Source organism: Podarcis erhardii, assembly GCF_964252035.2.
Source record: "Podarcis erhardii genome assembly, chromosome: 3".
In the NCBI taxonomy this organism is placed as follows: Eukaryota; Metazoa; Chordata; class Lepidosauria; order Squamata; family Lacertidae; genus Podarcis; species Podarcis erhardii.
The window spans coordinates 91,493,302-91,514,520 of NC_138507.1; the positions used below are offsets into that span (position 1 = coordinate 91,493,302).

The following is a 21,219-nucleotide window of genomic DNA, read 5'->3' on the forward strand; positions in this document are numbered from 1 at the left end:
GATGGCGCATTAGATTTGATTGCAAGCTTGAGAAACACTGCTGACGTAGCAAATACTTTTTTTTGGTTGCAGGGTTTTGAAAATTGAGGTGTGCTTTAGATTTGATGTTGCATTAGATACACGTAAATACAGTAATCTTTGAATACCTGCTTTTATTGGTTAGGATATACTTGGGTGAAGGAAGCAACATTTCACAATGTGCTACTACGGCAGTGATGGGAAATGTGTGTCCTTCCTGATATTGTTTAACTCCAGCACCCACCAATTCAATGACCACTGATGATGGCAGCCATATATCAGTTCTGCAACATCAGGACCACCGGCTCCCCATCCTTTTGCCCATGGCTAACTGGTAAAACTGAGCAAACATTTCAGTGTCATTTCTGAGTACAGCTTCTTGCGTACACTTATTCAGAGCAACCTTTATTGCTCCCATTTTACAGATGGCACTATCCAATCAAGAGAGGCAAAGGAAGCCCATCGAAGCAGCAAGATACATTGTCAGAGAGAGATGCCGAGAGGTTCCCTGTCCGCATGAGGAGGCTACGAGGACACAACCACAATGCCTTTATCTCTCTGAGAAGGACAATATTGGAGCTTTAATCTCATGTTCCCGTCTTTACCAGAAAGAGAACGCCATTGTCTGCTGTGAAAAAACCAGCAGGATTTAATTCCCATTAAATCAATTTATTAAAGCTTAATTTGCATGAAATTAAATTCAGCCCCTATTCAAAGAGCCATCACTCCCCTAAATCATTCAGTACTGGGAATTGAACATAGGCCTAATTAAAAACTTGGCTGGAGCCATGCCTGCCTATTCCCTGTGTACCACTCAGCAACCCTGACAGGAGCCCAGGGGCTCTGCTGACTGAATTTGCATACACACGGGACGGCCCCTTCTTCGCTTGTTCTGCAGTATGGGCCTTCACTTCTGGGCCTCATCTGACACACATCACTCACTAAATCGCTGGGACAGGGTATCAGTTCTGCTCAGTCATCATTTTGAAGTGGACCTGAGCACATTTATTGCCAAGGCATCAGAAACACACCCACAGGAGGAAAAGTTATTGGACATCTACAGAGCAGATTCCAAAATGTCTTAGAAAATAACTACAGGGTTGTTTTTCCCCTGACATAGCTGGGTTTGGATTATTTTTTTCCTGGATAAGTGTATAGCTGTTTGATCCCTTGTGATGCTTTGGAATCTGAGTCCACATACCAGTCCAGGAATCGGGAATCTGGACATATGTTAAGCTCAGTGGCGGAGGACCTGTCTGGCTGAAGAAGGTCCCAGGTTTGGTCCCCATTCTCTCCAAAGAAAAGGGTTGAGTAGCATTTCCTTTGCCTAAGACCCATAGTGAGCTATAGGCGGGCAGAGGTGGATGGATAGTCTGACTTGGTTTAAGGCAACTTCCTATGATCCTAGTGTTGAGCTTATTTCTACCTCAAGGCTGGATTACTGCAAAATGCTCTGTTTGGGGCTGCCTTTAGGGATGGCCTGGAAGCTTCAACTAGTGCAGAATGCTGGTAATGGGAACAGACTACTGCTAAGGCGCAGTCCCAGTGTTAAAAGATGGCTTCCCATCCACTGCTAGGCCAGGTTCAGGGTTCTTGTACTGGAGTACAAAGCCCTGGACAACGGACGCCCAGGATTCCTTAAGGACCGCCTCAGCTCGTATGTCCTGGGTCCATCGCTAAGATAATCTGTGGGAGTGCTATTAGTAGTCTCCCATGGACCAGACTCAAGTCACCGCAGAGCCATGCCTTCAACGAAGTGGACAGAACACTAGGGAACCCCCTCCCACTAGAAATAAGGCAGGCAGTATCCTTGCCAAGTTTCAGCTGTCAAGTTAAACATGGCTTTGTTTCAGGAGGCCCTTGTAGCATAAATGCAATTAACAATATATTTTTCTGTGTTTTAATGTTTGTTCTAAATTTGGCGTTTCACATGTTTTAATCTTTGTAAACCACTTTGAAGCCCAGAGGTGGGGTATACTTAAAAAAAATAAAAATACTGTATTGCTCGGATTTCAAAGCCACCTCCCACCATAGCTTTTTTTCTCCACCAGTGGCTCCCCGGTCTAAAAGCTGGATGTAAGCAGAGTTGAGGCCCACTGCTACTTCTGACCAAAGTTGAGTCCTGCCAAGCTGCTCAGGAACACTTACCTCTTTGATCCTTTGTAAAAGAGGCAGCAGCCAGTCCTTGTTCACCTCACAGTGACTGTCTAGAAAGGTCAGAACGCCTGCCTGTGCCACATCTGCTCCTCGAATGCGGGACCGGATCAAACCTGTCGAGATGCACACAAACTCAAGTGCCGGTCTGAGAGCCCTAAGCAAGAAATTAGCTGCTAGCCAGACATGCACACATAAGCAGTGGTGGCTAGTGCCCATTGGGCGGGGAGGTAGAGGAGCCAACAGTAGGTGGCGCCAGAGACTATGTTGGGGAGAGCCTCCCCGCTGGGGTCTACCATGGCAATGCAGAGGCCAAGGAGGAAGAAGTCAATAGCCAGTGCCAATTCCTATAAGTAACAAGATAGGCAGGTGGGGATAGCTGAGGGGAGAGTGGTTTTTGCAGGGCAGGGCCCCATTTGGCCTAAGAGAGCAGCCTCCACCAAAGCACTCTTCTCCCCATGCACATCCGCTCCTTCTACCACATTCATGCTCAGCCCCATCTAATCAGGAGAGGTCATGATCGTCTTATGCGCCCAGCACTTTTTTCTTCTAGAGACATATGACAACCCCTTTTTGTTTTGCAAGCTCCAAAAATGAAAGAGCTGGTTGAAAAGGAATGATTTGTGGCTAATTCACACAATTCTTTTGGTTGTTGCTGGGGGAGGAACTGAGGATAGCTACACGGACATTTTCGGTTAGTTCTGAAGGACGATGGCCACCTACTGCACCAAAGGCTGCCAACCAAATGTCACCTAAAACAACACTGGAAACAAATGTGGGGATTTCTTCCTGAGTGACGCCTCTGGTGGTTTTTAAGGGGAACCACGATAGTGCAAGAAGATCCCTGCTGCATCAGACCAAAGGCCTATCTATTCCATCATCCTGGTCTCATAGTGGCCAACCAGATGACCTACAGGAAGCCTGCAAGTAAGACATGAGTACAGCAGCAGCATGAGGCAGCATCAGTTTTCTTCAAAGAGGAAGCAGAAAGCAAAATGTGTGATGCTCTACCCAGCCTGTAATCGCTTCTCAAAGAGTTGGGCAACATGTTTATGGGGCATAGCAGCCTTGTTCTCCATTTACTGATAGCTGAAGTCATGGAATTGTAGAGTTGGAAGGGATCCAACGGTCTAGTCCAACCCTCCAAAGTCCTCTGTGGAGCCAGCTGGCACCATATGGCAGAAGCCGGAAGAACAGGGCGGCAGTGACACAGATATGAATCGGTAGAATAATCATCTATGGGTTAAATGGATTAATCACTGGGGAGAAATTTTAATTGGTATGGACAAATTATAATCAGTTGGAATGAGAGTTAAGGGCTTTTCTGAAACCAGTGTGTCACTGTAAAAGGGAAATGGGGGGTGACCTTTCCTTCTAACAGGGAGTGACAACTTTGGTCAACGTAATTACGCATTTTATTATAATTCCCCCAGTTTCTCAAAAGGGAACGATTTTTGAGTTCTAATTGCTAATACATGAACATATTGGAATTTAATTGCTAAATCAGCTAAAATGAGTGCTCATACAATCACAATACAATAATTCATACTGGATTCTCTGGTTCTGAAACCTCACATTCTACTATGATATTCCCAAAATTCCCAGTAGTGTTCTGTTCTGGTACTCTACATTGTTGCTGTGGACTAGAAGCCTTGTTAAGGAATTGCAGGCAGTTGTTTCATCCTTACCCCCCTGGATTCATCTGTGAATGTGGAGCAAGGCACAACTATCAGCATTAGAACAACATTGCAGCAGAAGGTGCTATTAGTGCACTGGAAGCTGGTATCTCAGAACATTTATGACAAAGCAGCCATCCTTCCATAGAAGTAATATCCGTTGAATACAGTAGGACATACTTCCTTTTAAACATACATAGGATTGCACTTCTAATTTACTGTGTAGTATAACTCAGCCAGAATCTGACTTTTAAAACAAACAAACCACCTAGTTGTCGTAGAATGCAGAATTACAAATATCTACATAGCCCACATCTGATTCACTTGTATTTATTATTTCTGAAAACCAAGGTTAGAAAGCATTAATTTAGACTATGATTTTGGAGGGAGAGTGCATAGAGAGGTTTCCAGTAATAGCCCCTAGAGCCTGCTGTGGCAATATTCATCCTCTATATGTATCTACTTAATCTTTAAAATACAATTTAATTAAACGTATTTTTAAAAATCCCAGAGAGGCCGCCTGAGCCCATCTCGTCTGTTTCGTTAGAACAAACAGCTTTAAAAGGAAGACCCCGGGCATTGTTTTGCCTATTCTAATTTTCTGGCTAATAAGCTGCAGCTGAGACTCCCTGGATGTATTAATAGAGCAATCCCTTTAAACATGAGAGGGGGTGGGGCGGGTCTATTTTAAGCTCTGACCCCCTTTTGAACATCTTAACTAACGTACACTCCCTAGAGCCAATTTGAATGCCTAGTCGCCAATCTCGTGAGAACTGGAACCTATTCATATAACATATAGCATGTTTAGTAGGCCTTGTGAATCTGCACTCAAGTATCCTGGCACAGCAGAGCAGTCACTCGCATGCCAACTTTTCAGCTCAGCTAATTGCACGCTGGTCCAGGAACCTGAGTCCATGAGTTCTTATCCTTACAACTACCCTGTGAGGTAGGTTAAGTGGTGACTTGGCCCAAGGCCATTAAGAAGTCTCCATGTCTGAGCAGGTATTGAACTCAAAGATTCCTCAGTCCAAGTCCAGATCCACTACAAAATCGTGGCGCCACATTGAATGAATTATGGGTGGACCAGTTGCTTCAGCCACACAGCCAGTCTGAATAATGATTGAAGAGGCTGTTGGAATCAGCTTCCAAGTAGATCCCAACCTAGAGCTGGAGGATTAGTTTCCTCAGAAATTGTTTCTCTCTCTCTCTCTCTATATATATATATATATAAATTATTGAAGGTTTTTAACATATTGAGCACTGGAATCCAAACACATTTATAAAAAAAGATAATAGTACAGGAAAAACCTATAGGCATCTGGTTGGCCACTGTGAGAACAGGAAGCTGGACGAGTTGGGCTACTGGCCTGATCCAGCAGGCTCATGTTCTGTTCTTACATCAATTATCAGATACAATAAAGTACCACACAACAACACATTTACATCTCATGCTCAAGCGCATTTATATAACCAGTTGTTTTTTTCCTACAATAAACATGGAACTGTGGACTTAATTCTTTCCTGACTGACATTTCTGTTTCCTGCAGGGAAAACTAACAATTCAAATCCATGGTAACCACACACAATCGACAATTCCATTTGTGTATTTTGCTATTTAAATGTGGGCACCTTTTCATACCCAAGTTCAAAATGTAAAGTGTGATTTGTTTCACGCTGCCAAGTCAACACGTTAATGATCCAGTTGTAATATCTAGAGAGAGCCAAGAATAGAGGGTGGTGCAAGGATCGAAGGTGTCACATGTGTATTGATGATGAAACCACCAAATGGTCTGTAAGGGGCAGTGTTGGGTAGGTTTTAGTCATGTTCCATTCAGTTTCCCCTGATGGGAAGTAGACCAGATTGGCAGAATTTGGTTACTGGTGAATGTTGATTTCACAGTACACTAACCTACGAAAATGAATTTTCAGCAGCAGTAATAGAAATTTCAGGTAGGCAAAGTAATAAATGCTGCGTGAAAACTAGGAATGTCAACAGATTAAAAGTTTTCCTTAAATAGAAAATTCATTTAACTCTTGGGCTGATTAATTTGCAAATTAAAGCCAATTATTACAGTGTTAAGTTTCCCTTAACTAATAACACAATTACTTTTTTTTAAAAGTCACCTTAAAATAAACCATCTCTGTCATGAGATGCCTGGCAGCAATTTGTAGCAGCAATCAGGCCTTTCAGCAATCAGAGCAGCTGCCTCACCATTGTACTAGCTGAAATGGGGAAGGAAGGATGGAAAGGGGTGAAGAGAAGACCACATTTGTACCTGTGAGAAAAAGATGAGTCATCTCATTAAAACTCATGTCCTCCTACCCATCTGGGCTCTACAAAAGCACAATGGAAGAGAACAGGACGGGGCAAGGGGAGATCACCAAAGGTGGTCACTGATGCATCAACCAAAAAAAGAGGTCAAAAGAGGATTTGCACAATATTTGCATGAGCTAATGTATGCGTATAGATGCATACTCAGAAATGATTAGTATAATTTAAAGAGAAATAAAAGAAATCTCACCACAGCGGGAAAGACTCTGATCTGGTGACCTGAGGGCCTGCTCAGTTTGCTGTCCAAGTGCTAAGTGCTGATGGGCAATTTTAAGGTCCTTGCTGTCTCTTAGGAACATAGGAAACTGTCTTACACAGAGCCAGAACATTGCTCCCTGTAGTTCAGTATTGCCTGTGGAAAGTGGCAATAGCACTCCAGAGTTTCTACCTGGAGATACAGGGGTTAAAACCAGGATTTTCTGCATGCAAAAGCTGTTGCTCTACCACTGACTGAAACTGAGATGTTGCCATGGTTCTTTATCTTCAGACCTGGCTCGAACTTGACCTTTTTTTTTTTTCAAATAGTGGGCTGTCCCTGAGAACTCTTCAAAGAAAGGTCTCTAATCTGCAAAATAGAGTACATGGGCACCCTAAGATAACCTATTCATGGGAGCCTCTTGGGCCTGATTCAAATCACATGGGAGGAGCCATGCTGAGACTCCACATTGGTGTTGCAATGACTCCTTACAGGTTTCCTGGTGATACGCGAAAGACACTTATGCAACAAATCCAATTCCACCAGAAAAACAGGAGTTCTGATAGGTGGCCTCCCTTCCAGTTTGGTTTGTCTGGGAGGAAATTGATGGGATGGGGCAAATCAGATCATTTAGGGGTACAGCCTATTTATTTCCTTCCTGCCCACTTGTCTTCTGGACAAGGTGTGATTCAAACTTCTTGTCCAGAAGACAAGTGGGCAGGAAGGAAATAAATGGATCTGCCAGCTTTCCTACTCTTAGTAGTGCATTCAAATATCTGCCTCTATCTGCCTCTGTGCTGTTTTTAAAAGGTTGGAAGGAAGAGGGAGAAGATGGGAAGGGGTGGTCCCACAATGCTTCTAATTAAAACTAGATTAAAGCCTGCAATTAAGACAGTCTCCCTATCAAATGTAGGTTTCAGCCAACACTGACTCCTAACATACAGGAATCAAGCACAATTTAAAAGCCTAGTTCAAAGCTCCAATTAGAACAAAATATTTGAAAGCCTTTGAATGAGGTGAATCAGTACTGAATGAAAAGAATAATACAGGCTATGGTTTCAGTCAATGTAATGATGATGGGCTATAACTTCCAAACGCCCACCCTCTGCCTGACCAAGAGCAGAGACATCAAAAGCCTTTATGAAAGCAAAAGCAAGTAACTTATAAACGCAGGGACAAAAAAATGAATAAATCCCATGAGAGGTATGGGCTCTAAGGACATGATTAGGACTTTGTCTCTTCCACAGAAGAGGAGAGGCTGCAGAACAGGGTGGAACTGTTCACCCATTCAGAGTGAAGACAGGAAACATTGCCCTCACTCTGGGTTGGCTTCATGGCTGTTATCACAGTCATAAGCAAATCCAATTGGCTGCATGACACATGAGGTCATCTCACCGTGATTTCTGATTAGCTGGAACACAAGACTGAAGAATCCATGTTCTTAAAAAAGGCACATGACTAAAGCAGGTGCCAAAAGGGGCAGCAAACAGGAGAAAACCGAGTGCTGGTGGTGGCTGGCTGTGTGCTTTATGGACATGTTTTTCAGAGTACATTTCAAACCATGTAAAAGCCCCTTTTCATGCCATATAAAATTTAGCACAGCCCTGGATAGAATCGGATAGCTACTAAGTGGTAGCTTTGGAAAGCTCATATACATACCAAGGTAGAGCTGTTTCTCCTCCAGTGTGGTATAGGGTATGACTTTCTATTATCTGACATAAACAACTAATGGTCACCTTGCTTTTCTAACTTTCTGCAGTCTAACAAGGTATTCAGCCCAGGTAATAGGGACAAGTCACCCATGCTCTGTCTGTAGAGGGCACTTGATCATATTCCCCATGGGAATTGCCTTATGGGAGGAGACCGGGGGAAGCACCGTTTGTTCCAGGTCCTCAAAACAGGGAAGTTGCACATAGAATTGACATGAATTTTACTGCTCCAAATATTCCACTGATTCATGGGGAGATCCTCATGGTTGGCATTGCTCTGTGCCTCAGTTTACATTCGCTCAACCTGGGAGAGGGCGAGCCTTTCTGCTGCTGTGAAGTTTCCGCTTAATAATTAACCACAATTGAGGCTGATTCTTGTTGTACGGGGCCCTGTTTGCTGGTTACTTATGATTTTAAACTGCTGCCATAAAAATAAATAAGCATTACACATACACAATTGAGTGTTTATTGATTATTTAATTCAAGGCAAGCTTTAATGGGACAGCATTTATATCCTTCAGTGGGCTCTGTTCAATTTTCCAAATTAGTATTGTAGCGAAGTGCGACTTTCCAACTGGTTCAGAGAGGTTGTCCGAGCGGTAACCAAGATTTAATGGGCCCAAACCAGAATAGTTACAGACCTGCTTTGCATGTCACATTAAACCATAGTTAAAATAAATGATGGTTTATGTGACTGCAGTGGATGGCGCTGAAATTTCAGGTGCTTCACTCTTCCCCCACTTCCGTTGCTGCCGCACTGCCAAGAGACAAACCATGGTTTAGCTTGGGCTCGTGTTTATTGCTCTCCAAAGAAACCAAGATTAGACATCATGCTAAGCTAGACCATGGTTTGTTTCCTGGGAGCAGCAGTAGCAGCAGGAGTAAAGCACTTTCAATTTCAGCAGCAGCAGCACTGCACATTTGTAATAAACCAAAGCTTATTTTAACTGTGGTTTTCTGTGACATGTGAACAAGCCCATAATCATAGCAAGTGGGGGAAAATATTTAACTTTCTGCAAAGAAGTCATTTCTGAAATGCAAGGTTCACTGTAGCCCTTGTTTATCACCACAACAGCCATGTGAGAAGATGACTATTGTTCATGTATTGATGGAGAACTCAGGCTGAAAGGAGGAAGGATTATTAAGTGAATATTAAGTGAATCTTTCATTCCAGAGGCATTTGGAACCCATGTTCCTGTTATATACTAGGCCATGGAATGTAATGCCAGCATGTAGCCTCCTGATAGGCTGTCAACCCTACCTGAATGGTGATTGCCTTGCCATACTTATGCATGCTAGGGAACCTATTGTTTAGACCATTGCAATGTGTTGTACGTGGGGCTAGCTTTGGACTGGAAACTGCAGCTGGTCCAAAACTAAGAATAAGGATCTTAGCTGGGGATGGGCTATCCGATCATATGATGGCACTGGCTGGATCTACACTGACCTGTTTAACATTATTAGGACGATATTAGATACAGTCGTACCTTGGAAGTTGAACGGAATCCATTCCAGAAGTCCGTTCGACTTTCAAAACGTTCGGAAACCAAAGCGCAGCTTCCTGCAGCCAATCGGAAGCTGCGGAAGATGCATTGGACGTTTGGCTTCCCAAAAAAGTTCCAAAACAGAAATATTCACTTCCGGTTTTCGATCGTTCGGGAACCAAAATGTTCGGCAAATAATCCATTTGAGAGCCAAGGTACAACTATATATTGTTACGCTTGGGTTTGATCTCAGAAACATGGCCATTGACTACAATGCCATATGATGTAACTAATTTACATTTGAGTTTACAACCTTTGCACTGATGTACGTGAATGTTGCCTCAACTGAGTGTATTTTTATAGTTTGATCTTCTAGCATTTACTTTGTTTGCCTATTTGCAAAAATAACGAATGGAATGAAATCGTTATATCATTTGCAAAACAAAATCAGCGAAAATGAAGTCAAAATTTCAGTAGGAGCTGTGTGGCCTAGTGGTTGCCGCCATGTTTCTGCCACATCAGTCATTGATGGCTTGCTATTGCATCAATCTGTATGAGCACAGACTTTCAAGCTGTTCAGAGTGCAGCATCAGGCATGGTTATAATGCAAACTATAATGTAAGTTATAAATTAAGTCATGTAAGTAAATTATAAAGGGGCATATCGGCAAAGTATGCTACAAACACAACACCAAAAGACAGCCCCTGCCCCCACCCTAAAAAAATGTCATTCATTTTGCCCTTCACCATCTGCAGCTGGGCCACTGATTTCTTACCTTCTCTTCTTCTGTTGCGCAAACATTTCACCTTGGGTAGCTTGATCAGCAAACGGCAGTCATCCGCTTTGGAAACACAAGAAGAGATCCATCCCATTTTCAAAATTATTTATTTATTTATTTATTTATTTTACTTTCACAGACTTTCAGGGCAAAAGAATAGCAGGTGAGTGGGACGCGGGTGGTGCTGTGGGTTAAACCACAGAGCCTAGGACTTGCCTAGGACTTGCCGATCAGAAGGTCAGCGGTTTGAATCCCCGTGATGGGGTGAGCTCCCGTTGCTCGGTCCCTGCTCCTGCCAACCTAGCAGTTCGAAAGCACATCAAAGTGCAAGTAGATAAATAGGTACCGCTCCGGCAGGAAGGTAAACGGCATTTCCGTGCGCTGCTCTGGTTCGCCAGAAGCGGCTTAGTCATGCTGGCCACATGACCCGGAAGCTGTATGCTGGCTCCCTTGGCCAGTAAAGTGAGATGAGCGCCACAACCCCAGAGTCGGCAACGACTGGACCTAATGGTCAGGGGTCCCTTTACCTTTACCTATTAAGGAATTTAACAATGTGACACAGGTGAAAATGACCAATTGGCCCATTGGCTGCAGGAACACAGGAAATTACATCATGGGAGAGTATCTGCCCCTAGGCACCTGCAAGAACTTTCCCAGGGCGGGGGGACTAAAGTAAAATATTGAAAGGGGGAACAGGCAAATGTTGGGTATAAGCAGCCTTGTATGCTTCCAGTTAGTAGAGGGCAAGCTTGAGACTAAGAAATAGTCAGGCAAAATACACTTGGTGGTTTCCCACTAAAAACTTAAGCTCTGCTCCTTCCTCCTGCTCACTCACCCCCCTTTTCTTTGCATGAGGATGCCATGAAGGTTGCTCCAAGGGATGACACATCCCATTTTGGTGAAACAGGAAGTGCTGCCCTGTCGTGCCGCTGTGCTGGCCGCCCTGCCTCCACTGGTGATGGACAAGCAGCGCTGGCCAATCCTGACAAGATCTTGCCAGCTTCTGGGGAGATCTTGCTGAAATCTTGTGAGATCTCACTGAAAATCAGCACCAATGCTGCTTTTCCAACAGTGGTGGAGATGGAAGGCCAGTAGGGTGTCTGTGGGTGCTTCAACTGAGACACTGGCTTCAGTTGAGACCGTCTTCATGGGTGGGCTGGGCCTGGTAGCTCCAGTCATGTAGAAGAGAAGAAGCAGAGTTTGGATTTGATATCCCGCCTTTCACTCCCCTTCAGGAGTCTCAAAGCGGCTAACATTCTCCTTTCCCTTCCTCCCCCACAACAAACACTCTGTGAGGTGCGTGGGGCTGAGAGACTTCAAAGAAGTGTGACTGGCCCAAGGTCACCCAGCAGCTGCATGTGGAGGAGCGGAGACGCGAACCCGGTTCCCCAGATTACGAGACTACTGCTCTTAACCACTACACCACACAAGCCATCCTTGTGAGGATGACATAATTTCAAATAAGGAACCTTTTTTTTCTTAAGCATTTGGACTCCTGTCTATGTGTGTGTGTTTGTATGTGTGTGTTTTCCTTTTTAAGCAATGCGTGAATAAGATAGAATAGGTGGTGGAACTGAGTATCTCCAGGAAGCTTGAGCTTCCAAGCTTTTTAATTCTGCTATACAGTGGTACCTTGGTAGTCGAATGCCTTAGTTGCCGAACAAATTGGCTCCAGTTTGCGAATGTTTTTTGGAAGCCAAGTGTCCGACGCAGCTTCCAGTTTCATGCAGGAAGCTCCTGCAGCCAACCAGAAGCCCCGCACCTTGGTTTTCGAACCATTCCAGGAGTCAAATGGACTCCCGGAATGGATTAAATTTGAGAACCAAGGTACCACTGTATATGCATACAGATTATAAGCTAATATTTTTTAAAAACCAAAACCTATCAGCTAATATCTCAACAGCAACAAAAAATTGGGTGCCTATATATTTTGCTGCTTCTCTCAGTTTATACAAATGCTCAACATTTACTCTCTCCTCCATGCATGCTGGGAATCTGTGGATTATGGTTCATTGGGGGGTCATTCTCCCCTTGCCCCACCATGGGCACCCAGGCACCTGCCTTTCCAAGCATGTACGCACATAGTTCTCCCCCCTCCTCCCCCTCTCCCCTCCATCCCACATTCAAGTCATAAAATGTCACTTACGGTCATCACTGAAATCATCTACCAATATAATTTCATGGACCAGATGCACTGGAGTTCGGTTCAGAACACTGAGGAAAGAGCAGAAAAAAGATACAGGGCAGCATTTCAGAAGAAAAAATTAAGCCAGGAAAATAAAGCTCTGGACCAATTTTCCTCCAAGAGACAATTGGGTAGGTGGCTGAAGAGAGATTTGGAAATATCCTTATGTCAAACAGAACCATTGTGACATGATGATAATCAACAGCTATATAAACCAGGAGAGGTGACAGGTTTATGTTAAAGTATCCAGTGTCTCACATTATTGGAAAGTTGATTATGTGCGGAGGGGAAACCTACATATCTCAAGGACTCCAAGCATTCCTGGCCACGAAGAAGGAAACTCGAGCCACAGGGAAATAAAAGAAGCAGCACTTTTATAAAAGGATAAAAGCAAAGTTGGCAAAGTTGTGCAAATAGGTCCCCAGGAACATTCTACAATATAGAGAGCAGGCAAAAACAGTGATAATACTATAGAGGCAAGGATACCTGCTTTTCTGTGGCTGACATCAAAGGATAGAAGGGATATCTAAAAGAACTTATAAGAAAATAGGGTTATTTTTAAGGCTGGGCTTGGTGGGAATGTCAACATTACGAATAATAATAAGAAGAATTTATTATTTATACCCCGCTCATCAGGCTGGGTTTCCCCAGCCACTCTGGGTGGCTTCCAACAAAATATTAAAAAATACATAAAAAGGAACAGGCCATTTCTGAGGAGGGGAAGATTGGGTGGATGTATTTAACTATAGGTTGCCACAACCACTGCCACAGTGAACACTTAAATTACTTGACCATTTATACTAGGGCTGGTTTGTTTTTTAGCCAAGGGATCACCAAACATTTAAAATAAATGTACCAGCATGCATGTTATTTTGAAGATACCCATTTCTGTTTTTGGAATTAAATGAACGGATCATCCATTGTTTGAAAAAAAAATCTTCAATTTATTGCTGAAACTTGAGGAAAATACAGATTGCCATAAACTCTAAACAAGGGAGAGCTCCATTTACAATCAGATTTTGAAAATTCCATTGTAATTGGCATTGAATGAATGCATTGATTAATACTGTTGGTTAATTAATGTTTTCAGGCAAATTTAATTATTTTAACTTGACCCATTGCAAACTCTTTCCTTAATTTTACTTTACCACGAGGGAACTGTCTGCCAAACTAGATTCAGATGTTAATGGTTTTCAAAATACCACATTCATTCAAACACATGCATAGCATAAATTTGCTCATCAGGGCACTGATATGGGTGGCAATCAGTACTCCTAACTCTGTGTTGGATCATAGCCCTTAGACTTAAATCTAAAAAAAAAATGTAATGTATGAAGTGTAGGGGTGGCTGGGCAATTTTCTTCAGTTCAAACTTCAAGGTGAACCTACAAAATTCCCACTTTCTGGAAAAAGAAAAGAATTAAAATATGGCCATCTTTGAAAATTTGCTGTCCTCTGAAATTTGCAACGTAGTTCATGAAAAAAAATGCAAAGGCGCATTATTTTAGGCAAAAGTGCTTTGCAAAAATGTGTATATTGCGGGGAAATCACGTTAAAATGTTGATGAATTCTTATGAGGATTAAAAATTAACCACAAACTGAGGCAGAAATGTGGGGAACTGGATGTAAGATTGGAAAAACAAGAAACTGAGCAAAGCTGAAATGGGCAGATTCAGCCAGCCCTAATGGAGTGGTCTTAAACTTAACCCTATATATTTATTGTCTGTGGAGGTATGACCTCACATGGTGAGCCCCAAAATGGCCACAGTGAGTAACACCAACCCGCTTCCCATTTTTGGCCTTTACAAAAACTCATTTCGAAGAAGACTGTTCAGCATGGCATTCCAAATGTAAGTGGCCTATTAAAGATAAATAAGAACAAAAACAGCTCCCCCCTTTTATTTCCACAGGGCTCACATTTTCTCTCTCTCTCTTTCTCTCCTTCACACACATACACACACTCATGGAGTGAGATTTAGATGTGCTGTTCCCACTTGTCAAGTTCTCTTTTAATTATTATTATTAATAGGTTTGTTGGTGCTGAGGGCTCCCTCCGCCTTTCTTTCAAAAGAAAGCCAAATGTAGGAGCTGAGTTCAGCAAATTACTGCAACAGAGTATGTCAGAATTGGGAGACGGGAGAGTAATATCACGCTTGGCGGAATATTTAACAGGCGCCGATTGCCTGGAAACAAAAATGGGTAAAAATAGAAGGGGAAAAACAGCACAAAAAACCTTTAATGAACCAGTAGAATTAAATTAAAAACAATGACCTTTTTTCCGTTAAGTTGTCGGGCCAGTTGGGAAATGAGAATGAGTCTGCAGTTACTTTGGGCCAAACGAGATGAGACATTATTAGACATTATTGAAACCAAGTCAGAGTTGGAGAACTGGTGGCCCACAAGCCTTTCCAACTGACTCACTAGCCTCTAGTCTCAGGTCCAACCCTCTCCTCAACCATCCACCCTCCTGCTGTTCTTCCAGGGTAATCTTTGCATGGCGAATTGGTGGTGGTCTTCAGTGGTGACAGACTCACTAGAAAACCCAGATGCTGCAGTGCTAAACTCTCTTTACTAGTCCAGGTTCTTAGTGATCATTGCCAGGGCTTGGGCAATACACACACACACACACAGTGGTACCTTGGGTTACAGTTGCTTCAGGTTGCAGACTCCGCTAACCCAGAAATAGTACCTCAGGTTAAGAACTTTACCTCAGGATGAGAACAGAAATCATGAGGCGGCGGCGCAGCGGCAGCGGGAGGCCCCATTAGTTAAAAGTGGTACCTCAGGTTAAAAACAGTTTCAGGTTAAGAACGGACCTCCAGAACGAATTAAGTTCTTAACCCGAGGTACCACTGTATATGATTTTTATTGGTTTTACATATAATCTAATTACGTAACACCGTATCCTCTTATTTTATCTCTTTGGCTCCACTGAGCCTAACAACTTCCCTTCCTCCTGTCTAACGGTTTACAAAATTAAACTTTACATCTTTACATTTTGCTTTGTTTCCCATCCTTGTTGTATCATTACCTAAAATATTATATTACTCAACCTGAAGAGGTAGCAATTTCTTCTTAGAAATCTTCAGATAACCCTGCTCACAATGTTAATTGCTTACAGTTGTCTTTCGGATAGGATATAAATTTGTTCCAGTCCTTTTGGAGTGCTTGGTCTCACTGATTCCGGATTCTTCCCATCAGTTTTGCCAGTTCTGCAAAGTCCATCAGCTTCATCTGCCACTCTTCTTTTGGTGGTAACTCCTGTTGTTTCCATCTTTGGGCTAACAAAATTCTTGGCACAGTTGGTGCATATAAGATCAGGTTTTTTTATTTTGTCTCAGTATCTCTCTAACCACTATACCCAATAAAAAAGCTTCTGGGTTTTTTAAACAAAAGTGTTTTAAAACATTTTCTTTAACTCATTATGTATCATTTCTCAGAAAGCTTTTACCTCTTTACATGTCTACCACATATAGTAAAAAGTACCTTCCTTTTCCTTACATTTCCAACATTCATTTTTTGTTCTATACGTTTAGTCAAATACCACCTATACATCATTTTCATAACATTTTCTTTAAGCGTACTGCATGCAGTAAAATTAACATCTTCATTTCATAACCTCTCCCAACCTTCTAACTGTATATTGTGTCCGATATCTTTAGCCCAATGTATCATTGCTGATTTTACTTCCTCATCTTTAGTATGCCATTCCAGGAATAATTGCTTGGGCATTCTTAAGTGGCTGGGAACAAGCTATTAATGCTCCCACTCACCTCTCCCTTTCTGAAGCTTTTTCAAGTTGAGGACAACTAAAATGGCACCCTTTAAGACAGGGCTCGGGAACCCTTTTCAGCCCAAGGGCCACATTCCCTTCTGGATAACTTTCAAAGGGCCACATGCTGCTGGTGGGTGGGGCTACAGTCAAAAGTGGGGAGAGAATGCACATTTGGGCTTTCCGCAGATTCTACACACAGTGTCGTCAGCCCTGCACCCTCACTCAGGCAGGAAAATTCAAGGACACTTTCCAGCCAGGCAAAAACACTAGAGGTGAGGTGGGGGGTGGCCTGTAGAAAAGCCTGAGGGCCAGACAGGGTGGCCTGAAGGGGCTCATTCACCTTCCAGGCCTGAGCTTTGCCAGCCCTGCTTTAGAAGCATATTCTGAGTTTCAAACACTTGCTATTCAGCACATTATAGAGGTGTGTATGTATGTGAATGTTCATGCAGCAAAAAAAGGAGAGGGAGACAGAGACGAGGGGAATAGAGTGACTGAGACTGGAGAGGGGGCTGGAAAGGTTCTGTGAAAAAAGGAAGGCAAATAGGGAGATATGCCAACTGCTTTCAGAGATCCAGAGCTATGTTCTGAAAAGAGGGGAGGGGGACCCTCCAGGACATTTTGTTGTTGTTTTTCTGTTCCTTCCTTAACATCTCTTTGCATGCAAACACCAGATGCAAAGGAATGACTTTTTTAAAAGGGTAAAACTTTGGAAACTTGTTTGCATGTGAGACAGAGAGACGGATGGATGAATGGGGCACATGATTGTCTGTGGATGTACGGAAGTGTGTGAATTTGGGTGGTGGATGGGAAATGCATGTGACTGGTGTGTGTGTGTGGCTTTGGCCCTACACATTTTGTGCTGAACGTAGAAAGTCCTCTTGCATACACAAAACGGGGCTCTTATTTTGAACTGCGCAGAAGTGCTTATTCCAGAAATCAACCTAAAGTTAGATAAGAAGACACTTAAAAGGCCAATCTGATAATATGCTTGGTGGATAAGAGTACTTGGGAACTTGCTACATTGAGCCGGCTTTGATGGAGAGTTCTGCATCATAAGGCCTTTTCAGCAGTGTGTGCAGTCTCTACGAGATAAGAGAACCTTTGCACTAACATCACCGCGTACGTATTTAATATATGCAGACACTCACCCAGTCTAAGATTTGGACTAATATCCCATGTAAGAAGCCATAGAAATGAAGGATTCAAGCTGACAACGACTGCGTACCCATTCATCATAGTGACAGGGGAGAGAGAAACATCGATGGATTCTACCTCTGCCTTGGAAGCAGGTGCTGGAATCCAAACCTCCTCAGGGCTCCAACATGCAGATGGTACCTTGCAGGAGCAGCTGCTGTCCCCATCACAGGGAAGGCCCTGCATACCTCCCTCTCCACCGTACAAGAGAGTCGGCTGTCGCGTGCAGAATCTCGGAATAAATTCCAGAACCACTGGATTGACAAGCGGCGTGTCTGTGCTTCCAGATGGTGCCTTGATTTGCAAACAAGCCACTGAGATGTTACAAATAGATCATGGGCAACAGATTTCTTTCTTTCCTTACTTGCTAGATTTCCCCTAGTAAGGGTAATTCCAGGTTAATGGGGATGGGGGAGAATATGGGCTGTTATATTTTATGCCAACGGCGCTGTGTGGACGCTGCAAAAAACGTGTATGCCATGAGCACTAGCAATCCCACAATAGAAAAGTTTGGATTTGATACCCCGCTTTATCATTTTTGAAAAGCACGCCATGTGACCTAGAAAAATGGGCGAACCAATAAAAGAAGAAGAAGAGGAGTTTGGATTTGATATCCCGCTTTATCACTACCCGAAGGAGTCTCAAAGCGGCTAACATTCTCCTTTCCCTTCCTCCCCCACAACAAACACTCTGTGAGGTGAGTGGGGCTGAGAGACTTCAGAGAAGTCTGACTAGCTCAAGGTCACCCAACAGCTGCATGTGGAGGAGCAGAGACGCGAACCCGGTTCCCCAGATTACGAGTCTACCACTCTTAACCACTACACCACACTGGCTCTCACAATAAACACCTAGCTGGAAGCATCCTGAGATGACAGTATGCCATTCTAGACCTGTCAGCAGCTTTCGACATGGTCGATCACGAACTCCTGGACCACCGCCTTGCCGACGTGGGGATCCAGGGCACAGTCCTTCAATGGCTGCGCTCGTTTCTCTCTGGTCGGGGACAGAGGGTGGCGCTTGGGGGGGGCAATTGTCATCGCGCCACTCCTTGGTATGTGGAGTGCCTCAGGGTGCGATACTCTCCCCGATGCTTTTTAACATCTTTATGCGCCCCCTCGCCCAGCTTGTCTGGAGTTTTGGGCTGGTTTGCCATCAGTATGCCGATGAGACCCAGTTCTATCTGTTGATGGATGGCCATCCTGACTCGGCCCCAGACACACTGACCAGATGCTTGGAAGCTGTGGCTGGATGGTTACGTGGGAGCTGGTTGAAGTTAAATCCTTCGAAGACAGAGGTCCTCTGGCTGGGACGGGACGATATGGGATTGAGGGGGCAACTCCCATCTCTTGCGGGGGTGCAATTAGTGCCAGCACCGTCCGTTAAGAGTTTGGATGTAATCTTCGATACCTCCCTCTCTATGGAGGCGCAGATTACAGCTATAACAAAGGCGGCATTTTTTCATCTCCGCCAAGCTAAGCAGTTGGCCCCTTATCTCTCTCGCCCTGACCTAGCCACTGTGATCCACCCGACGGTCACATCCAGACTGGATTATTGTAACACGCTCTACGTGGGGCTGCCCTTGAGACTGTCCCAGAAACTCCAGTGGGTGCAGAATGCCGCGGCGAGACTCCTTATGGGGTCTTTGCTGTGAGATCCATTTCATCCAGTACTATACCAGCTGCACTGGCTCCTGGTGGAGTACAGGATCAGGTTTAAGGTGCTGGTTTTAACCTTTAAAGCCCTATACGGCCTAGGACCCTCGTACCTACGGGACCACCTCTCCTGGTATGCCCCACAGAGGAACCTACAGTCTGCAAATAAAAACATCTTGAAGGTCCCAGGCCACAGAGAGGTTAGGCTGGCCTCAACTAGACCCAGGGCTTTCTCGGCTGCGGCTCCAATCTGGTGGAACGCTCTGTCACAAGAGACTAGGGCCCTGCGGGACCTGACATCTTTCCGCAGGGCCTGCAAGACAGAGTTGTTCCACCAGACCTTTGGTCAGGGTGCAGCCTGACTCCCTCCTCTGGCAACCTGCACAGAATTTTGCTTAACGGTTGCCATTAATTTGATTTTAATTAATTTTTATAATGAAATGTTTTTAGAATGTTGAATTATTTGATTGTTTGATTATTTGATTGTTGTTAGCCGCCCTGGGCCCGGCTTCGGCTGGGGAGGGCAGGATATAAATAAAATTTATTATTATTATTATTTATTTATTTTTTAAAAAATCCTACCCCATTGTAGTATTTACAAGCTGCAGAGATAACAAATGAGGGTGTCTGTGTGCTTTTGGAAAAACAACCGGTTATGACAACTCAGTCTGAATGCAAATGCAAATCACTGCCAAGCTCCCATCAGCTTTTCTTACCCCTTGAACTGCGACTTAATTTTGAGTAACCTCTGCAATGTGTAGGGTGGCGCTGTGGGTTAAACCACAGAGCCTAGGACTTGATGATCAGAAGGTCGGCGGTTCGAATCCCTGCAACAGGGTGAGCTCCCGTTGCTCCGGCGGGAAGGTAAACGGCGGTTCTGTGTGCTGCTCTGGTTCACCAGAAGCAGCTTAGTCATGCTGGCCACATGACCCGGTAGCTGTACGCCAGCTCCCTCAGCCAATAAAGCGAGTTGAGCGCCGCAACCCCAGAGTCGGTCACGACTGGACCTAATGGTCAGGGGTCCCTTTACATTTACCTGCAATGTGTAAAGCAGGGATGGCTAGCTTGTGGCCCTCCAAATGTTGATGGACTCAACTTCCAGATGAGAGGGCAGATGAGAGTCTGACAACATCTGGAGGGTTGCAGATTAGCCACGCCTCGTGAAGAGGGAGGTTAAGTGGGGATGTTGGAGGTGCATACAGACCTCCCATTTTCTGGTCTTTCTTAGTATTGCTTGTCGCTGAAGAATTGATGCTTTTGAATTATGGTGCTGGAGGAGACTCTTGAGAGTCCCATGGACTGCAAGAAGATCAAACCTATCCACTCTTAAGGAAATCAGCCCTGAGTGCTCACTGGAAGGACAGATCCTGAAGCTGAGGCTCCAATACTTTGGCCACCTCATGAGAAGAGAAGACTCCCTGGAAAAGACCCTGATGTTGGGAAAGATGGAGGGCACAAGGAGAAGGGGACGACAGAGGACAAGATGGTTGGATAGTGTTCTCGAAGCTACCAGCATGAGTTTGTCCAAACTGCGGGAGGCAGTGGAAGACAGAATTGCCTGGCGTGCTCTGATCCATGGGGTCACGAAGAGTCGGACACGACTAAATGACTAAACAACAACAACAACAACAACAACAACAACAACAGTATTTCTTGTACACACGCCAAAAGAGAAGCAGAGAAACAGTGCCCTGTTCAACCCCAGGGGGTGGTATGCCTCCTACCTGTTCAAACTACATTCATATGGTAGTTCCCTCAAATGTTCTTTAAAGAACTCTTACAAATTCTGCTCCAGCTTTCCAATTATACATATATACTTGCCTTTGTTTGTGTGTGTGTGGGTAGCTTCCTTCGTTTGGCTTTGATACACCCAAAACACAACATGTTTGATATCACAGCTCTTTGAAGCACCTTGACTTAAAAAAAAAAAAAAGAATTACAAGCACCTCTGTTGGAAGGAATACTAAAGAGTCAAGAATCTATCTGAAGAATCCTTATGGCCAGTTGTTGCTCTGTTTTGATCAGCCCTCATTTATCGTACTACACACACACACACACACACACAC

General features: G+C 44.0%; 1 protein-coding gene across 1 annotated transcript in view; it reads right to left on the reverse strand.

The window, feature by feature from the left end:
• GALNT14 (polypeptide N-acetylgalactosaminyltransferase 14) overlaps positions 1–21,219 on the reverse strand; it is a 250,683-nt gene that overhangs the window by 44,982 nt on the left and 184,482 nt on the right. Inside the window, exons 4-6 of the mRNA XM_081854181.1 lie at positions 12,494–12,561; positions 10,345–10,410; positions 2,167–2,288 (exon numbers count right to left, since the gene is read on the reverse strand). Coding sequence (XP_081710307.1) covers positions 2,167–2,288; positions 10,345–10,410; positions 12,494–12,561 — 256 coding nt within the window. The remainder of the gene's footprint in view (positions 1–2,166; positions 2,289–10,344; positions 10,411–12,493; positions 12,562–21,219) is intronic.